Here is a 26,257-nt window from a genome sequence, read left to right as displayed (position 1 = left end):
GACGGCAGAGAAGGAGGTGCCTGGATGGAGTCACCGAAGCAGCCGGTGTGAGCTTCAATGGACTCCAGAGGATGGGAGAGGACAGGAAGGCCTGGAGGAACGTGGTCCATGGGGTCGCGATGGGCCGGAAACGACAACAAAAGGCACTCAGGGGTCTGACTCATCCTTTGGTGTTGTGCCTTCAGATTAACCTATCACTCAATCATCGATCAATCAGATGTCTCTCCATTTCGGTCTCTTTTTTCACTCGCTTACTCCGTTATTAGCGGAAGCAAATTTTTGAACTACATTCACCTATTCTGCCAATCATTCTGTGCAGAATCAGGAATGAATAAAAAATAATCTTTTTTCTTTCTTTCCTTCCTTCCTTCCTCCATCTCCTTCTCTTCTTTTTTCCTTCCTTCCTTCTCTCTTTTCCTTCTTTCCTCTATCTCCTTCTGTCTTCCTTTTTCTTTCCTTGCTTTCTTCTTTTTCATCTTCTTCCTTCCTTCCTCCATTTCCTTCTCTTTTCTTTTTTCTTTCCTTTCTCCCTTCTGATCTTTTTCCTTCCTTCCTTCCTTCCTTCCTTCCTTCCTTCCTTCCTTCCTTCCTTCCTACCTACCTACCTACCTACCTACATCTCCTTCTCTCTTCCTCCCTTTCCTTACTTCCTTCTTATCTTTTTCCTTCCCTTCCTTCCTTCATCCCCTTTTCTCCCCCTCTTTTTCTTTCCTTCTTTCTTCCTTTCTTCCTTCCTTCTCATCTTTTTCCTCCTTCCTTCCTTCCTTCCGCCCTCCCTTCCTTCTCCATCTGGAGATTTTTAAAAAGAGATTCAACAAACATTTGTCTTGAATGGTCTGTGGTCTCCTGCTTGAGCAGGGGGTTGGACTGGAAGACCTCCAAGGTCCCTTCCAACTCTTGTTATCCATCCCTTCCTTCCTTTCTTCTTTCCTTCCTTCCTCCCTCCCTCCTTCCCTCCCTTACTTCTCATCCTTTCCCCTTCCTCTCCCTTCTCTCCTTCCTTCCTGGCTAAACATTCACCAGATCCAAATTTTGCCACTTTCCCTTCCTTCCTTATCTTACTTTATTTACGAAACACATCTCAATGGGGGGGGGGGCTCTTCACAAGAGGGAAAGGCCCACTGAACAAAAGACGACCCTCTTCCATAGACCCCCTTCTTCTTCAAGGGGAGGGGGGAAGGCTCAGCTAAGTAGCCTATCCCCCTTCTCCACCGCCCCCCCTTGCCTTAAAGCCTCCCCCTCTACAAGGCTGATCACAAGAAGCCTCTCAAGATCTGTCATGACACCCCCACCCCTTAAGATCTTCCCCCCCGCCCCTCCCTCGCCCTTCTGCTGAGCTGCATCCTCCCCCTCTCGGTCCCACGCATCCCTCCTCCTCCTCCTCCTCCTCCTCCTCCTCCTCTTGTGATTGGCTGGAGGGTTGGGGCATCGCTATGGCAACTGCCTCCGCTCGCATCCCCTGTGAGAGGCACAGCTTGCAGCTGGAAGCAACACAGGTACCCGTGCAGGGGGTGGGGTGGCATGTCTGCATGAACCCCCCCCCTTGCCCACCCCCACTACAATTGCTCTCCCTGGAAGGGGGACATTAGGAAGGAGAAAGCAACGGGGGTGTGTGTGTGTCCCATCCCATTGCAAACGATCACCCCCCCTATTTTTGATACTCTAAAGGTGGCTGGTTAAGATCCTAACCGGCCACTGAGCGATAGCAGGTCCTGACTTACGACGATCCATTTATTGACCGTGAGCGACAATGAAAAAAGTGGATTATTACAACCGGTTTCCACACTTAACGACTGTTGCAGTGGTCGTGGGATCAAAAGTCGGGAGAAAGAGAGGGGAGGGGAGACAAAGAGAGAAAGAGAGAGAGAGAGGAGAAAGAGAAGAAGAGAGAGAGAAGAGAGGGAGAGAGAAAGAGAGAGAGAGAGAGAGAAAGAAAAAAAAGAGAGAGAGGAGAAAGTGAGAGAGAGAGAGGAGAGGGAGAGAGAAAGAGAGGGAGGAGAGAAGAGTAGAGGGAGAGAGAAAGAGAGAGAAAGAGAGAGAGACAGAGAGGGAGGAGAGGGGAGGGGGGGAGAGGGGGAGAGAAAGAGAGAGAAAGAAAGAGAGAGAGAAAGAGAGACAGAGAGAGACAGAGACAGAGGAGAAAGAGAGGGGGAGAGAGAGAAAGAGAGGAGAGGGAGAGAGGGAGAGAGAAAGAGAGAGAAAGAGAGAGAGAGAAAGAAAGAGAGAGGAGAAAGAGAGTGACAGAAAGAAAGAAAGAGAGAGAGACACAGACAGAGAGAGAGACAGAGACAGAGAGAGAGGAGAGAGTGAGAAAGAAAGAGAAAGAGATGCAGTCGTTAAGTCAGTAACATGGCTGTTAAGTGAATCCATCTTCCCCCCTTGACTTGGTTTGTCAGGTCACAAAAAGGGATCATGTGACCCAGGATACTGAGGCCATCATCAATACGAATCAGTTGCTCACATGACCAGGGGGTTTGTTGGAACGGTTATAAGTGTGAAAAATAGTCCCTAAGACACTTTTTTCAGTGGTGTTGTAACTTTGAAAGCTGACGTTTAAAAAGTTGTACATTGAGGACTAATTGTAGCCTTGTGGGGGGGGGGGGAGTTACATCATAACTCGAGGACTACCTGCAAAGGGCTTTCCTTTATAATTGGCGTATCTACAAGGCTACTACAGATAGTCCTCGACTTACGACCCCAATGGAGCCCAAAATCTCTGTTGCTAAGCGAGACAGTTGTTCAGTGACTTTTGCCCCGCCTTACCACCTTTCTTGCCACGGTCGTTAAGTGAAGCACTTCAGTTCTTAAACTAGTAACACGGTTGTTAAGTGAATCTGACTTCCCCCTTAACTTGAAGGTCGCAAAAAGGGGATTATCACCTGCCCCCCCCCGGGATACGGCAACCGTCATAAATATGAGTCGGTTGCCAAGCATCGGAATTTTAATCACGCAACCCGGAGAGACTACGACCGTCATAAATAGGAGTCCGTTGTCAAGCCTACAAATATAAATCCTGGGGAAACTGCAATGGTCATTAAGCGTGAAAAAACAGCCTAAGTCATTTCTTTCAGGGCGTTTGTAACTTTAAACCATCACTAAATGAACCGTTGTAAATCGAGGATTACCAGTACCGTGGTTCATAACTTGGAGACGAGTGGGATGGCTTAAACATTGAATGAATAAGTAAAATAAATAAAAATTAAGAATTCCCAATCCTGGTGACGGATAATCCAGAGACGGGCAACCCCCCCCCCCCGCTCCATTCCTGGATATTATGCCGGGGTGCCCCCCCCCCCTCTTCGTGCATCTCCGCTGCCAAGTTGGCATTCACACAGCTGAGTCCTGTGCAGAATACCAAGCACGGGGGTGGCACAGTTACACAAGGCGCTGGCCCTGAAGGCAGCGTGGCACTTGAGACGTGGGCATCTCCATTCTGCGGGAACTCCAAGGGTGTGCCATGCCCAGCGTGGGCACTGGGCACCCCTATACTCATTTGGGGACTCCTGATGCTTTGCCCCCCACAGCCTCCAAAGGTAAAACACCGCCCAGTCCAGAGGTTTGCACCAGTTTGGGCAAACTGTTAGTGGTAATTTGGCCTGGGTCGCAGAACTGGTAGCAACTCAGGCTGGCCACGCCCTCAAAACAATTTTCCAGTTTCCGCTGCCGTCATGGTTTTTATTAGCTCCTCGTGTTATTCATGCATTCGCATTCGCGAAACAAAGCTACCAACACCGGTAGGAACCTACTCCTGGCCCAGCCCTCTCTCCAACTCGCTTTTCTCCAAGGTGTAAAGTCAGAGAAATTCTGACCGAGGCTTCCCAAGAGCCTGAAGCAAACTCCTGGTCCTGACAAAAAACCCTTTTATTAATTGGCTGTGAATTCTGCTCCTTCATCTCCAGCAAAGTCTTTCGAGGGAGGATTTACAGTCACCGACCTTATCTGGCTTGGAGAGCTGCCAGGCGGATCTCTGCACAACTTGGCCAGGAGTCTCGGAGAGTCATGAACCAATGAAGCGAATTAATTGTCTCCTGAAAACTCCACTCCCCTTTCGCTCCTCTTTTATTCCCTCTAGGAGGGGCCATTCACCGTCCACCTGTGGCCTTACTCCCAAGTCGACCCCTGTTCTTTAGCTGTTCCCTTCGTCTGGCAACTCTGTGCATGCGCACACTGGGAACAGGCTCCAGTTGTTCTTCTGCCTCACTGATGTCTGACTCCGAAGGCAGCTGATGACTGTCGGACGGCCCTGGCCCCCTCTCTGCCTCCACCATAGAGCCTCATCCAAGCCTTCCCGAGACTCCAGGACTGGCCCAGGTTCCTCCCCAACCCTCCTCACTGCCCGAATCTGCCGCCAGCTCCGCAGACCACTGGTGGGCCACAACAGGAGAAGCCAAAGTTGATTGACAGGCTAATAAAACTATTTTGAAAGATGGAGGTCTCCAAACACAGCCACTTTAAGACCGGTGGACTTCAACTCCCAGAATCCCCCTGCCAGCATGGCTCACAATTTACTGATGTACAATTTACACGTTGTCGTAAGTCAAGAACTAGCTGTACAGGGATCTCCACAGGCAACGACAGGTAGTCCTCGACTTACGACCACAATGGAACCCACAATTTTTTCTCTCAGTGAAACATTTGTTAAGCGAGTTTTGCCCCGTTTTATCACCTCTTGTGCCACCCACGTTAAGTGAATCAATGCAACTGTTAAGTCAGAAGCACGGTCCTTAAGTGAATCAGGCTTTCCACCCATCGACTTTCTTCGTCAGAAGGTCGCAAAGGGGGATTGCATGATCCTGGGACATTGGGACCGTCGTAAATGCAGTTGCCAAGGGTCTGAATTCTGATTACGTGACCATGGGGATGCATGGCTGGATGGGGAATTTCCTGCAGACATTTCATGACCCAACTAGAGAACATCATCAGTGATAGGTTTGCGGACAGGAGGAGGAGGAGGAGAAGAGGAGGAGGAGGAGGAGCAGAAGAAAAAAAGAAGGGGAGGAGATGGAGAAATAGAAGGAGAAGAAGAGGAGGAGGAAGAGGAGGAGGAGAGGGAGGAGGAGGAGGGGGGGAGAGGGAGAGGGAGGAGGAGGAGAAGAAAAGAGGAGGAAGAGAAGGAGGAGGAGAAGAGGAGGAGGAGGAGGAGAAAAGAAGAGGAGGAGGAGCAGAAGAAGAAAAGAAGGGGAGGAGATGGAGAAATAGAAGGAGAAGAAGAGGAGGAGGAAGAGGAGGAGGAGGAGAGGGAGGAGGGGGAGAGGGAGAGGGAGGAGGAGGAGAAGAAAAGAGGAGGAAGAGAAGGAGGAGGAGGAGGAGAAAAGAAAAGGAGGAGCAGAAGAAGAAAAGAAGGGGAGGAGATAGAGAAAGAGAAGGAGAAGAAGAGGAGGAGGGAGGAGAAGAGGAGGAGGAGAAGAAAAGGAGGAGATGGAGGAAGAGAAGAAGAGGAGGAGGAGAAAAGAAGAGGTGGAAGAGAAAAAGAAGAAAAGAAGTGGGGGAGGTGGAGGAAGAGAAGAAGAGGAGGAGGAGGAGAGGTGGAGGAGGAGAAGGAAGAGAGGAAAAGAAGAGGAGGAGGAAAATAAAAGAAGAGGAGGAGGACGAGGAGGAGGAGGAGAAAAGAAGAGGAGGAGCAGGAGGAGGAGGAGGAGAAAAAAAGAGGAGGAAGAGAAGGAGGGGAAGAGGAGAAGGAGAAGAGGAGGAGGAGGAGGAGGAGGAGGAGGAGGAGGAGGAGGGGGAGGAGGAGGAGGAGGAGGGGGAGGAGGAGGAGGAGGAGGAAGACTGTGGAGTCCTTGATGCTCACTGAGCTTGGTAGTTTCCTTGCGGACATTTCATGGCCCAACTAAGGAACCTCATCAGTGCTCCTTGGAGGATATCTGAGAGTGGCGATTTCAATGCAGCAAACCCTCCACTCTGAGCAAACCACCATCCTTCAGACACCCCCTCCCCAAAGACTCCACAAACACCTCCCAGAGCAGCGTCCCGCTCGTCTGACCCCAGACCCTTTCCCGTTCCCTCCGGGACCCCGACATGCTCCGACGGACGTGGGGGAGCCGAACATCGTTCCCCACCGCAAACATTTCCGGAGCACCATCAACCTCAATAAACATCATCCAGGAGGCTTTTGGCCAGGCAGATTTGGAAGGGAAGGAGCGAGATTGAATCCTGATGCAGCTTAAAAATAATCTCCTCTTCCCCTCTTGGTCCCGTACCCCTAAAGGACCACCTGTCCCATCAGGAGCAGCCACCTGTTCCTTAATGCAAGGAACCCACTCTTATATTTTTAGTCGCTCATTTCAAGGAATCGTTCCTTATTTTAGCAGCCATCTGTCGATTTTTCTAAAATAAAACACCAAACCAAAGGGCTCTTGAATCATTCTTTTATATAATAGACAGATGGTGAACGGGGTGGGAATTCTGGGTGGGGATATTGCCCACCCCCCAATCCCCAAAATACACACAAACACACACAAACCGCACACCTCCTTAGTTTCAGGACAAACCTTTTTTTCCCCCAAAAAAACATTTAACCACTAGATCAGTGTTTCTCAACCTTGGCGACTTGAAGATGTCCGGACTTCAACTCCCAGAATTCCCCAGCCAGCATTTGCACAGTTATAAGTGCAAAAAAAAAACAGCCCTAAGTCCATTTTTTCCCAGCATCGTAATGTGGATCGGTCACTAAGTGAACAGTCGTAATTCAAGGACTGGGATTCCTGGAATTCCCCAGCTATGCCGGCCACTTTCGACAAACACTTATTTAGACCAAAAATTAGAAGGGTGTCATTCAGGGGGTGAATGAAAACACAGGAGCCGGCTGGTCTATATGACCTCTGAGGTTCCCTTCAGCAGTCTTGATTCAAAGGGCTCCCGTATTTTAAAGCTTGAGACCCAACGGCCAAATATTTTTGCCTATATGTATATATATATTTATTTATTTAGTCCTCAATTTACCAAAGTTCATTTAATGACCATTTGAAGCGACAACAGCGCTGGAAAGAAAAAAGTCTTTATGACTGTTTTTCCCCACACTTACGACCATTGCCGTATCTTCGCGGTCACGTGATCCAAATTCGGACTCTTGGCAACTGGCATGGACTTAGGATGGCTGCGGAGTCCCGGGGGTGTGTGTGTGTCACGTGATCCCCTTTTGCGACCTTCTGACAAAGTCCGAAGCCTGATTCGCTTAACGACCACGTGACTGACTTCACAGCGGCGGAGATTCGGCTCACAATTGTCTCGCTTAGCAGTGGAAACTTTGGCCTCCATGTTGGTCGTAAGTCGAGGACTAGCTGTAAATAAATAATTTTTCTTGGCTTAGACATGCCCCCATCAGATGCTCTGGGGAGAGAGACTGTGTGCGTGTGTGTGTGTGCGTGTGTGTGTTTTCATACACACTGACCCAAAGTTACACAGCCAACTTTCATTCCTTAGGCGGGATTAGAACTCACCGTTCCCTGGTGATTGGCCTAAAATCACCCAGGTAGCTTTCATGCCTAAGGCGAGATTAGAACTTGTGATCTCACACTCTCTAGCTCTAGTGCCTTCTCCACGAGACCAAAGGATTAGAACCACAAAGTATTCGAAAACATGTGGTCTACCTGTAGTTTCCTTAGCAGCTACTACAGAATAACATAGTTGGAAGGGGACCTTGGAGGTCATCTAGTCCAGCCCCTTGCTCAACCAGGAGATCCCCTACACCCTTTCAGACAAATGGCTGTCCAGTCTCTTCTTAAAAACCTCCAGCGATGGAGCACTCGCAACTTCTGGTGGCAAGTTGTTCCACTGGCTAATTGTCCTCACTCTTAGGACGTTTCTCCTTAATTCCATGTTGGATCTCTTGCTATGCACTGACATATACATATAAGTATACATATACATATATGTTCTGACCCCCCTCATCCCACACCAACACACACTCCGAGCCAAAGATAAGTTACGGCATTTAATTAACAGACAGACAGGTCCTTGGCAGCAAAATGGCACAGACAAGACAGCAATCCAGCACAGATAAGCCGTGGCAGCAATCCAGCCTGCCAAGCTCACAATAATGTTCTCCAACATTAGTTCCTGTGTTGACTTCTGCAAAAGGGGCATGTGCACAAGCAGTCCTTTTATAGTCTGGAGAGGAGCCTAACGACCACCAGCTGAGTGCAATTACCTCCTGTACTTGCGCAACTGTTCCTGATGCCTAGTAGCTCTTCGATGGCGTGCATCCAGGAACAACTCACTGCTGGCTTCTGGATCACTCTCCCTTGTCTCCTCCCCACTGGTCCAAGGCTCAGGCGCCACCTGGTGGCCAACCAGCCTCTCTGCACCCTGCTCGGAGTCGGAACCCTGTCCAGGGTCCTCCACGCCCTCCAGAGCAAACTCATAGGGCCCCTCGCTGTCGGAGTCTGGTGGCAGCTCCAATGGCACCTGCTGGGCCACATCATATATACATATACATATATACATATATACATGTACATGTACATATACATACTGTTTTGCCCCTCTCCGTCCGATAATGAACACAGACACAGGCTTAGCTGTTTGCCACTCTTTATTCACAGCAATTATAATCCTGTTGGCTGAAAAAAAGAGCCGAGGTGGCGCAGTGGTTAGGGTGCAGTACTGCAGGCCACTTCAGCTGACTGTTATCTGCAGTTCAGCGGTTCTAATCTCACCGGCTCAAGGTTGACTCAGCCGTCCATCCTTCCGAGGTGGGTGAAATGAGGACCCAGACTGTGGGGGCGATATGCTGACTCTGTAAACCGCTTAGAGAGGGCTGAAAGCCCTATGAAGCGGTATATAAGTCTAACTGCTATGGCTATCTATCTATCATCTATCTATCTATCTATCTATCTATCTATCTATCTATCTATCTATCTATCTATCTATCTATCTATCTATCTGGGTGAAATGAGGACCCAGACTGTGGGGGCAATATGCTGACTCTGTAAACCGCTTAGAGAGGGCTGAAAGCCCTATGAAGCGGTATATAAGTCTAACTGCTATTGCTATTGCTAAAGCCCAGACACGACTCACTGGCAAGACGTTGGCAGCAACCCAGACTCCAACAGACATGGGGACACAAGGCAGACCAGACAAGGAGTTCTCCAGATTACTACGAACGGTTGTGTCCTGCAAACCAGACTCCTCCCAAAGTCTCCTCTCATATACTCTCTTTGGAGGGGCCAAGCCACAAACACCTGGGCTTGATCATCTCTTTTACGGAGTCTGTCTCCGTAACTGCTGCCTCCATTTCTCCACCCTCCGTTGCCTGGCGCCAGGGACAAACTCCCTTCGATCCTCCCCACTGCTCCATGCCTCAGGCGCCTCCTGGTGGCCAACCAGCCTCTCTGGTCCCTGCTCTGAATCTGAACCCTGCCCAGGGTCCTCCACATCTTCCATGGCAGACTCATAGGGTTCCTCGCTATCCGAGTCCATCAGCAGCTCCAACGGCTCCTGCTGGGCCACAACACATATACATACACATACATACATACATACATACATACATACATACATACAAACATACATACAGGTCCCACTCGCCATCCTCAGGCTGGGCATGTCAGGGGATGTCAAATTAATACATCCCACGATCGGCAAAATTGGGAAAAAAGAAATCCCCTTATTTTTGTGAAGGCAGATTGTCCTTCCCTTACGACAGTTCAACTTAGTGACTTTAGAATGGCTCTGACTTATGACTGTTTTTCACGCTTACGACCGTTGCACCATCTCCAGGGTCACGTGATCCCCCTTTTGCGAGCCTCTGACAAGCCAAGTCCACGGGGAAGCCAGATTCACTTAACAACCATGTGGCTCACTTAACAACTGCAGTGATTCACTTAACAACAGGGGCAAGAAACTCTCTTTAACTACTGTCTCACTCAGCAACGTAAATTTTAATTGTGGTTGTAAATCCAGGACAACCCATACAGTCAATGGGGAAGCCAGATTCGCTTAATGACCATGTGACTAGCTTAACAACGGCAGTGATTCGGTTAACAACTGTGGCAAGCAAGTTTATAAAATGGGAGAAAAGTCGCTCCACAGGTGTTTCGCTTAGAGACGGAAATTTTGCGCTCCATTTGTGGTCTTCAGGCTAAGACAAGCTGGATTTTAATTATTGATGATCACATTTTCGTTGAAATTATTTATATTTCTGGATTGACTTTATTTTATAGAATGGAATAGAATAGAATAGAATATGGAATTAGAATGGAATTAGAATAGAATAGAATAGCATAGCATATAGAATAGAATACAGAATATAGAATAGAATAGAATAGAATAGAATATGGAATTAGAATCGAATGGGATGGGATAGAATGGAATAGCATAGCAAATAGAATGCAGAATATAAAATCGAATAGAATATGGAATTAGAATAGAATTAGAATAGAATTAAAATATAATTAGAATAGAATAGCATATAGAATAGAATACAGAATATAGAATAGAATAGAATAGAATAGAATAGAATAGAATATGGAATTAGAATCGAATGGGATAGGATAGAATGGCATAGCAAATAGAATGCAGAATATAAAATCGAATAGAATATGGAATTAGAGTGGAATTAGAATAGAATAGCATAGCATAGCATATAGAATAGAATACAGAATATAGAAGAGAATAGAATAGAATATGGAATTAGAATCGAATGGGATGGGATAGAATGGAATAGCATAGCATAGCAAATAGAATGCAGAATATAAAATCGAATAGAATATGGAATTAGAATAGAATTAGAATGGAATTAGAATAGAATAGCATAGCATAGCATATAGAATAGAATACAGAATATAGAAGAGAATAGAATAGAATATGGAATTAGAATCGAATGGGATGGGATAGAATGGAATAGCATAGCATAGCAAATAGAATGCAGAATATAAAATCGAATAGAATATGGAATTAGAATAGAATTAGAATAGAATTAGAATAGAATAGCATAGCATAGCATATAGAATAGAATACAGAATATAGAAGAGAATAGAATAGAATAGATATGGAATTAGAATCGAATGGGATGGGATAGAATGGAATAGAATAACATAGCATAGCAAATAGAATGCAGAATATAAAATCGAATAGAATATGGAATTAGAATAGAATTAGAATGGAATTAGAATGGAATGGAATGGAATAGAATATGGAATAGAATAGCATAGCATATAGAATAGAATGCAGAATATAGAATAGAATACAGAACATAAAATTAAATATAATTAGAATGGCGTGGAATAGAATAGAATAACATAGAATAGAGAATAGAATAGAGAATAGAATACAATAGAATACAGGCTGGCTTAAGGGTGGGGGGAAGCGGCCAAGGGATGGCACAGGACAGGTGGCACCCATCACAGACAGCAAAGGGCCGGCGGGAGGGGAGGGGAGAGAGGGGAGGGGAAGGTCAAAGGGCTTCGGCTCCCCTTGGCGGAAATGGCTGAAGCTCGTCAGAGGAGGGGCAGAAAGGGGAAAGGGTGCGGCCGCAGCCCAGCCACACATATAAAGGGACCGTCGGGACGAAGCTGGAGAGAGGCCGATCTGTTCCAAATATACTATACTCACTAAATGAACACCATGGTAAACGACACAGCTCAATTCCAACGCAATGTCACACGAAATAATTAAATCAAAATGAAAATAAATCAAAATCTATGAAAATTCAATATAACAATGCTATCGGAAACATTGAAATGGAATCATGAAATATTTAGTATAGCGTATGTTGCTTTTACGTCCACCAGATGGCGCTGGAAACATTGAAATGGAATCATGAAATATTTAGTATAGCGTATGTTGCTTTTACGTCCACCAGATGGCGCTGGAAACATTGAAATGGAATCATGAAATATTTAGTATAGCTTATGTTGCTTTTACGTCCACCAGATGGCGCTGGAAACATTGAAATGGAATCATGAAATATTTAGTATAGCTTATGTTGCTTTTACGTCCACCAGATGGCGCTGGTTTTCAAAAAAGCATGTTTTTACAAAAAAAACATGTTTTTACCTGTCACAGGTGTGACATCTATGTAATATACGTATATAAAAACATTCGCGTATTTGAATGCAACGTTGTGTGTCAAAATTTCAAAGCAATCGGTGAAGAACTTTCGGAGATTAGCGATTTTGAACAAACAACCATTACATTTTTATTTATATAGATTATTATTACTGGCCACGGTTGCATTGAAATTAATTGAACTTTTGTATTTGTTGAATTGTCCTGCGGTGAATTGTCCCATTCCAAAATCAATGGGGAAGCCAGATTCACTTAACGACCGGCTCACTAACTTAAGAACCGCAGCCATTCAATATTGCGTCTGTTGCAATGTTACCCATACGTTTTTCCCTTCTGTGACTCAACCCAATTTTTACAGACAGCGAGAAAGCGAGAACACCAGCTCCCGATTCCATTTCCTCCCCATTACAGGTAGTCCTCAACTTATGACCAAAATGAAGCCCAGCACTTTTCGGTCGGCAAGTATGACAGTTCTTAAAGCATGTGGTGTGCCCTGTTTTACTATCTCTGGCGGTTGAGAGAATCAGCTCAGTTCTTAAGCAAAATGTGCGGTCGTTAAGTGAATCTGGCTTCCTCCCCCCCCCATCGACTTCGAATGGCTGCTAAACGAAAGGATGGCGTCGAGGACCGCCTGCAAAGCAAGGAATCAGGATACGGCGAATTTGGGAGGGCACAAGCGGCGAGGCGGTTCATTTAAAAACCGCCACTGCCGTCTTCTCTGAGGGGCGGGGAGGGGGTTGGACTAGATGACCTGCAAGGTCCCTTCCAACTCTGTTATTCTACACATGCTCAGAGGCTCCCCGTTATATGCCTGTTTCTGATCGCCCCCCAAAACCCCAATTCAATCAGCAGCAACAAACACACAATCAACACCAGGAAAAAACACGCAAGAAACTTCACAATCCAGATATTCCACTGCAGGGGTGTGTGTGTGTGTGTGTGTGTGTGTAAGGGAGCCAGAAGGGGTCAGTTTGGAGAAGGATGCCATCTTGGATTCCCACCCACCCACCCCTCCCCAAAAAAACCCCTCCCAACGTCGCCTTTGCAGCCTCAAATGTCTTTCGCTCCTCGGTTTTCCCTTCTGCAAAATGGGCATCATGCAATCGTGCAATTTCACCTCCCTCCCGCTTTGTGGGGCGCACCCCACCCCACCCCACCCAAACGGGGTGAAGTCAGGCCACGGGGGGGGGGGTTTGAGCCACGCAAGCTAAACAACTCTCTTAATGGCCAGAGGCGTCGCCCCCGCGGGGATTAATTAAGCAATTAAATAGGAGATCCCAATAAAAGAAGGACTAATGGAGGCCATCCATCACATCTGCTCCAAGGCAGGAGGACGATGATCCTGGGTGGTCTTTTAAGGCAAGCCCCCCCTCCCTACGTATAAAAACCGCCTGGAAAACAGAGATAGGGGAGGGGGAGGGCTGTGGATGGAGGGGAGAGGGGTCTCCTCTGGCTGCCCCCCTCCTCAATTTATTAAAACACATTTTATTGAAAGGGAGGGAGGCCAATGCAGCCGTTTCATAAACGGGTGTTTTTTTTTACAGGCTCCCAAGACTCCTGTTGATCGCATGCAGGGGGGGGGAAAGAGGGGGGGTTTCAAGAGGGGAACCCCAAATTTCATGAAAGGGGGGGTTCGATGAGAAGAATGGGGTCCCCCCTCCTGCCACGCTGCCCTCCCCCACCTGTCTCCCCAAAGTAAAGTTCCAGAGAATTCCAGCTGTTGACAACAAGCCGCATTTTCGGAGGGTGCCCCCCCCCACTCACTTCCAGAGGATGGGGAGGGGGGGGAAGCAAGGAGGAGGCAAACATTGGGGAGAGGTCTCCTAAGAAGCCCCCTCCCCTCCTCAACACCCCACCCTCCCCAAATCTGTGCTCTATTAGTCAAGCGAACAGCGCGGGGTTTACATAACTGTCTCTTTTCGAAGCAGAAATCTGTGGCTGGATTCCTTGTGCGACTCACAAACACACACACACACCCCAAAAAGGGCTGAATGGAGGGGTGTAAAAGCAGGGGAGGGGAGGAAAGAGGTGCAGTGTTGCAGACCCCCCCACCCCACTCCCCAAAAAAGAAAACTGAACCCCTGCTTCCCACCGTCTCTGGAGCCTGGCAGAACGAGGATAAATCTCTCCAAAGCAGGAATCCGTGGCTGGATTCCTCGTGGGGACCCCCCCACCCCAAAAACAGGGCCAAGGAAGGCAGAATGGAGAGGTTGAGAGGTAGGGGAAGGAAGGAAAGGGGTGCAATTTTGTGCCCCCCAAAAAAGAAAACTGAACCCCTGCTTCCCACAGTCTCTGGCGCCTGGCAGAGCGAGGATAAATTTCTCCAAAGCAGGAATCTGTGGCTGGATTCCTTGTGGGACCCCACACCCCAAAAACAGGGCCAAGGAAGGCAGAATGGAGAGGTTGGGGAAGGAAGAAAAGGAGTGCAATTTTGTGCCCCCCCAAAAAGAAAACTCAACCCCTGCTTCCCACCGTCTCTGGAGCCTGGCAGAGCGAGGATAAATCTCTCCGAAGCAGGAATAGTGGCTGGCATCCTTGTAGGGAGCCCCCACCCCAAAAACAGGGCCAAGGAAGGCAGAATGGAGAGGTTGGGGAAGGAAAAAAAGGGGTGCAATTTTGTGCCCCCCAAAAAAGAACACTCAACCCCTGCTTCCCACCGTCTCTGGAGCCTGGCAGAGCAAGGATAAATCTCTCTGAAGCAGGAATCCGTGGCTGCCTTCCTTGTGGGACCCCCCCACCCCAAAAACAGGGCCAAGGAAGGCAGAATGGAGAGGTTGAGAGGTAGGGGAAGGAAGAAAAGGGGTGCAATTTTGTGCCCCCCCAAAAGAAAACTTAACCCCTGCTTCCCACCGTCTCTGGCGCCTGGCAGAGCGAGGATAAATCTCTCCGAAGCAGGAATAGTGGCTGGCTTCCTTGTAGGGAGCCCCCCACCCCAAAAACAGGGCCAAGGAAGGCAGAATGGAGAGGTAGGGGAAGGAAAGAAAGGGGTGCAATTTTGTGGGGGGCCCCAATAAAAGAAAACTCAACCCTGCTTCCACCGTCTCTGGCGCCTGGCAGAGCGAGGATAAATCTCTCCGAAGCAAAAAATAAATAATCCATGGCTTCCTTCCTTGTGGGACCCCCGACCCGAAAAAAAAGGGGCCGAATGGAGAGGTAGAGAGGCAGGGGAGGGGAAGGGAAGGGGTGCAGTGTTGCAGACCACCCCCCCAAAAGAAAACTCAACCCCGGTTCCCCATCGTCTCTGGCGCCTGGCGGAGAAGAGACATCCAGCCTGATTTCTGTCTCTCTCTCTCTCTCTCTCTCTCGGTTGGTACCTTTGGGGAAGGCAAAACGTCATTGGTGCCCGGCTGGCTTTTTTCTCTTCCTCCCCCTCCCCAGTCAAGACCCCAGACCCAGAAAGACCTACTGCCGTAGAGGGTGTCGATCCAGGAGAGGCGAGGAAGGCCGTGCTGGCTTACGGGCTCCATCCCAAACCTCCTCCGACGGAGATCCGGTGGCTGTCAGGTCTATTTGGAGCATCTCGTAACAAAGGCTGGGGAAGGAGGGGAGGGGGGGGGAGGAAAAGGGGAGGGGGCACCAAGGAGGGGGGGGCAGAGGAGGGGGGTAATTGTGGGAGGGGGTGGTGGCGGGAAGGCTGGGCTGGGGGGGGTGTGGAAAGCAGGCAGGCGGAGAAAGGGGGGGCGAGTGTTTTTTATCCTCCCTTCCCCGGCTGGGCACTGGCTGGCGTGGCGTAGACGCGCCCAGCTCTTGCCACTCTGTGTGTGTGTGTGTGTGTGTGAGTGTGCGTGTGTGTGTTTGTGTGTGTGTGTGAACACACACCCGTGGGAGGGCAGGGAAGGCTCCCTCCTCCTCCGAGGGGCTGGGGGAGAGAGGGCCACCAATGGGGAGGGAAGCCGCAAAGATGAGTGGGGAGGGGGGAGCAAAGAGACCCCCTACCTTGGGGGAGTCCTCTGAGGAGGGGGTGGAGGAAGGGGCCCCAAACCATTGGGGAAGGGTCTCCCTGTTACCAGAACATCCCACCACCCCCCTCGCCCACTCCCCCCGTTCTGTTTTTTTTCCCAAAGGCAGCTTTTTTCTGAGGGAGGGGCCGCGTTTCCCCCTCCCCTCCCTCCAAATTGGATATCAGGAGGCAAAAAGAGGAAGGGTCTCATTTCCCTCGGAGACCTTGCCCCGTGTAGGGGCTTGAAAGACGCAGAAAGTTTGGGCAAGGGGTGGGGGTGGGAGCACTGTTTATAGTTTTTGGATCACCTGGTGGTCCTCCATCCAACGGGTGATTTATTTTCCAAAGCCTCCGAAAACAGGTTGAGAAGCAACGGATGGAAATTCGTCAAGGGATGGAAGCACCCTGGAGATAAGGAGGCATTTCCTGACAGGGAGGGCAGTTGGCCAGTGGAACAGCTCGCCACCAGAAGTTGTGGGTGCCTCGTCACTGGAGGTTTTTAAGAAGAGATTTGACAACCATTTGTCTGAAACTGTACAGGGTCTCCTGCTTGAGCAGGGGGCTGGACTAGAAGACCTCCAAGGTCCCTTCCAACTCTGTTATTCTGCTTTCCTTCCTTCCTTCCTTCCTTCTCTGAAGGTTTTTAAGAAGCGAATGGAGAGCCACCTTTCTGAAATGTTACAGGGTCTCTGCTTGAGCAGGGGGCTGAACTAGAGGACCTCCAAGGTCCCTTCTGTTAGTCTGCTTTCCTTCCTTCCTTCCTTCCTTCCTTCTCTGAAGACTTTTAAGAAGTGAATAGAGAGTCACCTATCTGAAATGGTACAGGGTCTCCTGCTTGAGCAGGGGGCTGGACTAGAAGACCTCCAAGGTCCCTTCTAACTGTTATTCTGCTTTCCTTCCTTCTTTCCTTCCTTCCTTCCTTCCTTCCTTCCTTCCTTCCTTCCTTCCTTCCTTCCTTCCTTCCTCCTCTGAAGATTTTTAAGAAGCGAATGGAGAGCCACCTTTCTGAAATGTTACAGGGTCTCCTGCTTGAGCAGGGGGCTGGACTAGAGGACCTCCAAGGTCCCTTCTGTTATTCTGCTTTCCTTCCTTCCTTCCTTCCTTCCTTCCTTCCTTCCTTCCTTCCTTCCTTCCTTCCTTCCTTCCTTCCTTCCTTCCTTCCTTCCTTCCTTCCTTCCTTCTCTGAAGGTTTTTAAGAAGCGAATGGAGAGCCACCTTTCTGAAATGTTACAGGGTCTCCTGCTTGAGCAGGGGGCTGGACTAGAAGACCTCCAAGGTCCCTTCCAGCTCTGTTCTTTCTTTCTTTCTTTCTTTCTTTCTTTCTTTCTTTCTTTCCTTCCTTCCTTCCTTCCTTCCTTCCTTCCTTCCTTCCTTCCTTCCTTCCTTCCTTCCTTCCTTCCTTCCTTCCTTCCCACCGGAGGTTTTTAAGAAGAGACTGGACAGTCACATCTGAGATGGTACAAAGTCTCCTGCTTGAGCAGGAGGCTGGACTAGAAGACCTCCAAGATCCCTTCCAGCTCTATTCTGATTCGCCAGATCTGCCCTTTTCACTGAGGGAGGGGCGTCTCCCCCAAATTGCGTCAGGATGCAAAGAGGAAGGGTCTCAGTTGAGACCCCCTTATAGTGGCTTTAAAGATACGGCCTTCCTAACAAGGCAGCCAAGGGCTGCGTCACTGTTTACAGTTCTTGGATCACCTGGTGGTCCTCCATCCACGAGACAGATTTCCAGAAGAATGAGACGGGGAAGTGTGATGGCTTTAAAAATATTGTGTAGGACAGGAACCACACACCCACAAACCCTCAGAGTTTGTGTTGCAGAGTAATAAATCCGTTCCTTCAATTCCCAGGATTCCCCAGGGAGCATGAGATTCTGGGAGTTCAAATCCCCCTGGCTTTAAAATTGTTTGAAAAACTCTCTTGATTTAAACCCCTAATTTATCCGTTTCATCTCTACGTCACTCTGGAGGAAACTGCCGGCAGTCCTCGGCTTACGACCCCAAAAGTGAGCCCCACATTTCTGTGGCTAAGCGATAGTTATTAAGCGAGGCGTGCCCTTCTTTACGACCTTCTGTGCCACGGTTGTTGAGCGAACCCCTGCAGCTGTTAAGTCACACGGTCGTTAAGCGAATCCGGCTTCCCCACTAACGCTGCTTGTCCGAAGGGGGTAATCGTGCGACACCCCACCCCCCGCGGACGCTGCAACCATCATAAGTTCATGCCAGTTTCCAAGCCCTCTAAATTTTGATCAATGGTCGTAAGAGTGAAACCTGGCCCTTTTTTCAGCGCTGTTGTGACTTTCAATGGTCATAAATAAACTGTCGTAAGTCGAGGACTCCCTGTAACAAGAGAAGCACTTATAGTTGTCAATTAATCTCTTGCCAACTTTTAACCAACTCTGCAAAATTTAATCCGGCCGCAATTTTTTAAAAATAAATGCACTATTTTTAATACGGACCTATATAAATAGGAGAGAATTCAAGCGTGTTTCATCTGCAAAGGGTGGTACAGATTCGCACACAGGCCCCCCCTCCATATGTCGCACACTTATTTCGAATTTGAAAAAAACAAAATTCAGGGAAACATCCTGGCAACCGACCCACATTTACGACGGTGACGGTGTCCCGGGGGGGGTCTCCCCATCCCCTTTGGCCACCTTCTTACCAGCAACGTTCAATAGGGAAGCGGGATTCACTTAACAACGCTGTAACCGCCTTAACAGCTGCAGCGATTCACTTAACGACTGGGGCAAGAGAGGTCATAAAGCAGGACAAAACTCACAACCTAATTGGCCTAATTGTAATTGGCCTAACAATATGGCCAATACGGAGCTCAATTTTCATGGCCCAGTCGAGGAAGACCTGTATTGGACTTACGACCGCAATTCAACCCATAATTTATGTTGCTAAGTGAGACAGTCGTTAAGCGAATCCCTACTGTTGTTAAGCTGGTCACACGGTCTTTAAGCGGATCTGGCTCCCCCACCCCCAATCGATCTTTGCTTGTCAGAAGGTTGCAAAAGGGGATTGCATGAGCCCGGGACATCGCAACCGTCGTAAATGTGAGTCAGTTGCCAAGGTGGTTTCCCTGAATTTTGTTTCGGGGGAATTTTGTCTCATTGTGTGCCCCCCCCGGACGCACTGCGCCCGTCGTAAGCGTGAGTCCGTGGCCAAGCGTCTGAATTTTGATAGTGTCACCCACGGGGACGCCGAGGTGGCGCAGTGGTTAAATGCAGCACTGCAGGCTACTTCAGCTGACTGCTAGTTCAGCAGTTCGGCTGTTCAAATCTCACCGGCTCAAGGTTGACTCAGCCTTCCATCCTTCCGAGGTGGGTAAAATGAGGACCCGGATTGTTGTTGGGGGCGATATGCTGACTCTGTAAACCGCTTAGAGAGGGCTGAAAGCCCTATGAAGCGGTATATAAGTCTAACTATTGCTATTGCTGTTGCTATAAATCACGTTTTCCAGTGCCGTCGTAACTCTGAACGGCCACTAAATGATCCGTTGTTAAGCCTGCACCCAAAAGCCACAACCTTCAGCAAAACCTTCCTGCGGCTGCTACACAACTCTCTTGCACACCAACTGGTGTGTGTCACAAGGAGGGAGGGGGGAGCATGAATCACCACCAGGAGGTGGGAAAACAGCCGTGTGTGTGTCTGTGTGTGTGTGTGTGTGTGTGTGTGTGTGTTTTGCATGTGCCATAATTAGCCCTGGCACTCCAAGCTGCTGCCTTCTTTCCCTAACAAATGTTGTGTGTTTGTGGCAACAGGACGCACCCAGGCCTTTGCACACAGCCCCACACAGCCACAACCCCCCCCCCCCCCCCCGGGCTTCCCGCTCAAGGAGAATTCAGGGCCAGCCCCGGCATTGTAGGAGGAGGGTGCTGTGAGCCTCTGGGTGCCCCAAATCAGGAATCACCTGGTGGTCTCCTTTCCAACTCAAAAGGTTCGCTGGATGCGCAAATGAGGTAGGATCGGAATGACAGGGACCCCTCAAGTTATGACCTCAGCTGAGCCCCCAAATTTGTGTTGCCAAAGCGAGGCGTTTGCTGAAGGAGATTTGTCTCGTTTTACGACCTTTCTTGCCACAGTTGTTAAGTGAATCGCTGCGGTTGCTGAGTTAGTAACACGGTTGTTAAGTGAATCTGGCTTCCCCACTGGGCTGGTCAGGTCGCCAAAGGGGATCAGGTGACCCTGGGACAGTCATAAATACGAGTCAGTTGACAAGCGTAGGAATATAAATCACGGGGGTCGTAAGTGTGAGGATTGGTCGTAAGTTACTTTTTTCAATGGCCTCGAAATGAACGGTTGTAAATTGAGGACTACCTATATCAAGCAGTCTTTTCGACTTCCAACCATTCATTTTGCAACCGTTCTGAGTTACGCCACCACTGAAAAAAGGGACTTACGACCAATCCTCACACTTATGACCGTCATAGCATCCCCAGAAGTGAACCCCTTTTGCCACTGGACAAACATGATCTCCATTTGCGACTCTCCCAGCCGAAAGGCCAAGTCAATGGAAGAAGCAGGATTCGCTTAATGACCATGTGATTCACTTAACGACCACCGTGATCCATTCAACAACCATAACCCCACCCCCAAAAAAGTCCAAAAATCTAACCCAACTCACTTAACAACCACCTGGCATTAGCAAGGGAAACTCTGAATCTCAATCGCGGACGTAAGTTGAGGACTGCCTGTATTGTGGTCATACGTCGAGGACTGCCTCCCTTATGGTCATACGTCGAGGACTGCCTGCCTTGTGGTCATAAGTCGAGGACTGCCCGTATTTTTTAAATCATTCTGTAACCGCCACCTCAGCAATGGGAATTCTGAATCTCAAACGTGGTCGTAAGTAGAGGACCACCGGTATTGTGGTCGTAAATCGAGGACTACCTGGTTTTTTAAAAAGCTGTTATTCTGTTTTGTTCGCCTGCTCTTCCTGAATGGCTTTGCACAATTCAGGACAGATAAAACAGATACTTTTCCCAACCAAATAGGTTTTATTCAAAGGCCGATCCCTTCACCAGATGCAAAGCACCGGCTCAATGGAAGCTGGAATTTAAATTGTGGTCCGTTTTGTTCCCTTTAATGTCCGTTCGGAACGAGGATTTCTGACGCTTTGTTTCCCAAAACCAAGAGCCGCCGTTTTTGACTAACAAATGCTGGTCGAAGAAGTTTCCCAACAAAAAGCTCTCGCCGCGAGGGACATTTGTTAGTCAGAAAAGGGTGTTTTTTAATTTAAGACAGGGGGAAAAAATACGGTTTTGCATTACAGGAAGTCCTCGACTCTAGTGACTGTCCCAAGTTACAACGGGACTGAATAACGGGAGCGTTTTCGACCCTTTTTTTAAACCTGTAATAGAATATACATTTACCACTAAGAAGCTCCGTCTGTCTGACTGTCTATCATTATTGATCAATCCATTTATCATCAATCAATCAATCAATCAATCAATCATATGATCTACCTATTATCAAATATATTTATCTATCATTTATCAATCTCTATCATCTATCTATGTATCTATATATCTCTGTCTATATCATCTATTTATCTATCCTCTCTTCTATCATCTATCAATCTATCAATCTATCAATCTATCAATCTATCAATCTATCAATCTATCAATCTATCAATCTATCAATCTATCAATCTATCAATCTATCTATCTATCTATCATCTATCATCTATCTATCTATCTATCCTCTGTCTACATCTATCTATCTATCTATCTATCTATCTATCTATCTATCTATCTATCTATCTTCTATCTATCTTCTATCTATCTATCTATCTATCATCTATCTATCTATCTATCTTCTATCTATCATCTATCTATCTATCTATCTATCTATCTATCTATCTATCTATCTATCTATCTATCTATCTATCTATCATCTATCTATCCTCTGTCTACATCTATCTATCTATCTATCTATCTATCTATCTATCTATCTATCTATCTATCTATCCTCTGTCTACATCTATCTCTCTCTCTCTCTCAATCATCTATCTATCTATCTATCTATCTATCTATCTATCTATCTATCATCTATCTATCTATCTATCTATCTATCTATCTATCCTCTGTCTACATCTATCTATCTATCTATCTATCTATCTATCTATCTATCTATCATCTATCTATCTATCTATCTATCTATCTATCTATCTATCTATCTATCTATCATCTATTTATCTATCATTTACCAATCTATTTCTCTATCATAACTCTTTCTCTTATTTTTCTCTCCCTTCCTTTTTCCTTCCTTCTTTTCCCTTCATCTCTCCCTTCCTTCCATTTCTCCCTTCCTTCCTTCCTTCCTCCTTTCCTCCTTTCCTTTCCTATCCTTGTCTTCCTTTCTTCCTTCCTTCCTGTTGGTTTTCAAGTAAAGATTCGTTTAGTCTGGCGTGGTAGAAGCACTCTTGCCTTAGGCCAGGGGGTTGAACTAGATGACCTCCAAGGTCCCTTACAACCCTAGGATTCTATGCAATCTGTTTTTTTGGAGAGAGAGCCCGTCCTTGACTCATTCCTGTTCACTTAGCAAGCATTCAAAATCACAATGGACCTACCTACCACCCCGATTCAAAGTTGCGACGGTCAGAAGCCCTCACCCACCGTCGCATGAACAAAATTTGGGCACCATCTACCCGGTTTGAAGTCATAAAACCATGTGCCACAACCGCCTTATCAAACTTCGGTGACTTACTTGCAAGTTTTTGGTAAAGCTCCCATCCCTACAAACAAAAATGTAGCCAAAATCTTTGACAGATGGTCCTCGACTTACAACCATTTATTTAGAGGCGTGTTCAAAGTCACAACGGCACCAGGGAAAAAATAGACTTGTGGCCGTTTTCCACACTTACGACCGTTGCATCATTCCCCCATGATCGCAGGATCAAAATTCAGTCGCCTGATGACTGCCTCGTATTTATGACGGTCGCAGAGTCGTGGCGTGTGCGTGTGTGTGTGTGTGTGTGTGTGTGTGCGCGTGTGTGTGACGTGATCCCCTTTTGCAACTGTCGGACAAGCCGAGTCAACGAGGAAGCCGGATTCGCTTAACGACCGTGTGACTCACTGAACCACGATTCAAGGGATTGACGTAACCCCCTTTGGCAGGAAAGGCCGTCAAACGGTTGCAAAACTCACTGAAGTGCCTGGCTTAGCGGTGGAAATTTGAGGCTCCGTTGCGGTCGTAAGCCGAGGACCCCTCCGAACACCAAAATAAACTGGTGGGGGGGGGGAGGTGTGACACTTGTCCCAAAAGAGACTTTTTGAAAGCAGCCTCTTCGTCAGCTGCTGTGACACAGCCGTTTGTGTGGGAAGCGCAACGGAGGAGTGAGTCACACCATAAGGCTGACCTGTGGCAATGGGGTGGGGAGAAGGCCCCCGGGGGGGGGGAGGAGGCACCGCCATGGGTGAGGATGGCACCGGGATGGAGAAAATGCGCCGTATTTTGAGCTGCTGCAAGGAGCAGCTCTCGGGTGCCACCTTGTGGTCCAGGGAGGTGAGTGCAGAAATAGGCAACTATCGGCCAGTGTTTCTCAACCTTGGCAACTTGAAGATGTCCGGACTTCAAGTCCCAGAATTCCCCAGCCAGCGAATGCTGGCTGGAGAATTCTGGGAGTTGAAGTCCAGACATCTTCAAGTTGCCAAGGTTGAGAAACACTGAACTATCCAGCCAGCATGTCTCTCTCTCTCTCTCTCTCTCTTTTCTTTTTTCGTTCTTTTTCTTTCTTTCTCTTCTCCCTCCCTTTCTTTCCTCATTCGTTTCTACTTTTTATATTTCCTTGCTTCCTTCTTTCCTTCCTATTTTATTTCTTTCCTTCCTTCCTCCTTCTCACTTCCTTCTCGTTTATTTTCTCCCTCCTTTCTTCTTTCCATGCTTCCTTCCTTCGCTTTTTTCCTTCCTTCCTCTTTTACTTTCTTCTTCTTTCTTCCTTTCTCTTTTCCTTTTTTCTTTCCTTACTTTCTTTTTTCTTTCTCTCTTTCTTTCTTTTGCTTTTCCCTTCCTTCCTTTTCTCTTTCCTTTTTCTTTCTTTCTTTCTCTTTTTCTTTCCTTTCCATTCCTTCCTTTGTAACTAACTTACTTTTTTTCTTTTTCATTCTTTCTTTTCCTTCCATTCCTTCCTTCATTTTCTCCTTTCTTTTCTTTCTTCCTCCTTCCTTCTCATGTTTTTCTTCCTTCCCATTTTCCTTTTCCTTTCTTTTTTCTTCCCTTCCTTCCTTTTCTCTTTTCCTTTCCTTTCCATTCCTTCCTTCCTAACTTACTTTTTTCTCTCTTTCTTTTCCTTCCATTCCTTCCTTCATTTTCTCCTTTCCTTCCTTTCTTCCTCCTTCCTTCCTTCTCATGTTTTTCTTCCTTCCCATTTTCCTTTTCCTTTCTTTTTCTTCCCTTCCTTCCTTTTCTCTTTTCCTTTTCTTCCTACCTTGTCCAGCAATGCTCTTCCCTTTTTAACTTTCCCCAAAACGAGAACAATCCAAATTCATCCTGACAAAGACCCAAAGTAAAAGATTTTCGTTTCACATCTTCGTTTTGCAGAATGAATCTTAAGAATTGAGCGCATCTCGTTTCCACCACACGCATCTCAATGGTTTCATTTGTGTCGGTGGGTTCAACAATTCAAGGCAGCTCTCGCATTTCTTAGAAACAGTTGAGAACCTCACGGCTTCCTGAGAAAAGCAGCTGTGCTTGTGTCACTTCAGCGCCACACCGCAAAAGCTTCCCTTCTTCATGAATTAAGCAAGGGACAAAATTGTAGCGTCGCCAAGAGAAAATGAATGGAAACTGGTCCCACAGAGTATATCAAACCTGGCCATTTTAAGTTGGGTGGGCTTCCACTCCCAGAATCCCCCAGCCAGAAGGCTTTAAGAGGGGTGGACTTCCACTCCCAGAATCCCCCAGCCAGCAGCCTTTAAGAGGGGTGGGCTTCCACTCCCAGAATCCCCCAGCCAGAGTGCTTTAAGGGGGATGGGCTTCCACTCCCAGAATCCCCCAGCAGGCATGCTTTAAGAGGGGAGGACTTCCACTCCCAGAATCCCCCAGCAGGCATGCTTTAAGAGGGATGGACTTCCACTCCCAGAATCCCCCAGCCAGCCTGCTTTAAGAGGGGTGGGCTTCCACTCCCAGAATCCCCCAGCAGGCATGCTTTAAGAGGGGAGGACTTCCACTCCCAGAATCCCCCAGCCAGCCTGCTTTAAGAGGGGTGGGCTTCCACTCCCAGAATCCCCCAGCAGGCATGCTTTAAGAGGGATGGACTTCCACTCCCAGAATCCCCCAGCCAGCAGGCTTTAAGAGGGGAGGACTTCCACTCCCAGAATCCCCCTGCCAGAAGGCTTTACGAGGGGAGGGCTTCTACTCCCAGAATCCCCCTGCCAGCCTGTTTTAAGAAGGGTGGGCTTCCACTCCCAGAATCCCCCAGCCAGCATGCTTTAAGAGGGGTGGGCTTCCACTCCCAGAATCCCCCAGCAGGCATGCTTTAAGAGGGATGGACTTCCACTCCCAGAATCCCCCAGCCAGCAGGCTTTAAGAGGGGAGGACTTCCACTCCCAGAATCCCCCTGCCAGAAGGCTTTACGAGGGGAGGGCTTCTACTCCCAGAATCCCCCTGCCAGCCTGTTTTAAGAAGGGTGGGCTTCCACTCCCAGAATCCCCCAGCCAGCATGCTTTAAGGGGGATGGACTTCCATTCCCAGAATCCCCCAGCCAGCATGCTTTAAGAGGGAAGGACTTCCATTCCCAGAATCCCCCAGCCAGCCTGCTTTAAGAGGGATGGACATGGTCATGTGACCAATATGCTTTATGACTGTCATGGTTCACAACTGCGATGGTCATGGAAGGCACTATGAGGGTCATAACTCAAGGACTATGTGTAAAGGTCATTCTTGACTTACAACTATTATTTTAGTGACCAAAGTTACAACAAATGGACATGGCCCTTTTTCACATTTATCTCCATTTTCAACATCCTCGTGATTTTTGGGGTCAGAATTCAGAAACCTGGCAGCTGTCTCATACATATGACGGTCGCAACCTCCTGGGGTCACGTGATCCCCTTTTGTAACCTTCTCATGAGCCAGGTCCACGGGGAAGCCAGATTCACTTAGCAACTGTGCAACTCACTTAACGACTGCAGTGATTCGCTTCACAACAACGGCAAGGACGGTCGTAAAACGTGTCCAAACCCGCTTTTAACAACTGTCTCACTCAGCAACGGTGAATTTTAGCTTTAATTGTGGTTGTTAAACCCGGGACAATCCATACAGGACATTTCATAATATTTAATGTTTACGCTTAGTAAGATTT

The 26,257-nt window shown here is 47.9% G+C and overlaps 1 protein-coding gene across 2 annotated transcripts in view; it reads right to left on the bottom strand.

Moving 5' to 3' along the window:
* Positions 1-26,257, bottom strand: part of LOC106551192 (active breakpoint cluster region-related protein) — a 208,465-nt gene that overhangs the window by 171,137 nt on the left and 11,071 nt on the right. The window contains exon 1 of one of the 2 annotated variants that reach the window (XM_087702866.1): positions 15,416-15,551. The exons of the other annotated variant lie outside the window; for it this stretch is intronic. Within the exon in view, the coding sequence (XP_087558992.1) occupies positions 15,416-15,476 (61 nt within the window). The 5' untranslated portion in view covers positions 15,477-15,551. Of the gene's footprint in view, positions 1-15,415; positions 15,552-26,257 lie in introns of those variants that run through there. 2 annotated transcript variants of the gene reach the window in all.

The sequence above is a fragment of the Thamnophis sirtalis genome, unplaced genomic scaffold (genome assembly GCF_051295495.1).
Source record: "Thamnophis sirtalis isolate CommonGarterSnake01/CBP01778 unplaced genomic scaffold, rThaSir2_p1.2 scaffold_17, whole genome shotgun sequence".
Classification (NCBI taxonomy): Eukaryota; Metazoa; Chordata; class Lepidosauria; order Squamata; family Natricidae; genus Thamnophis; species Thamnophis sirtalis.
This window is presented reverse-complemented; position numbering and strand designations above follow the sequence as displayed.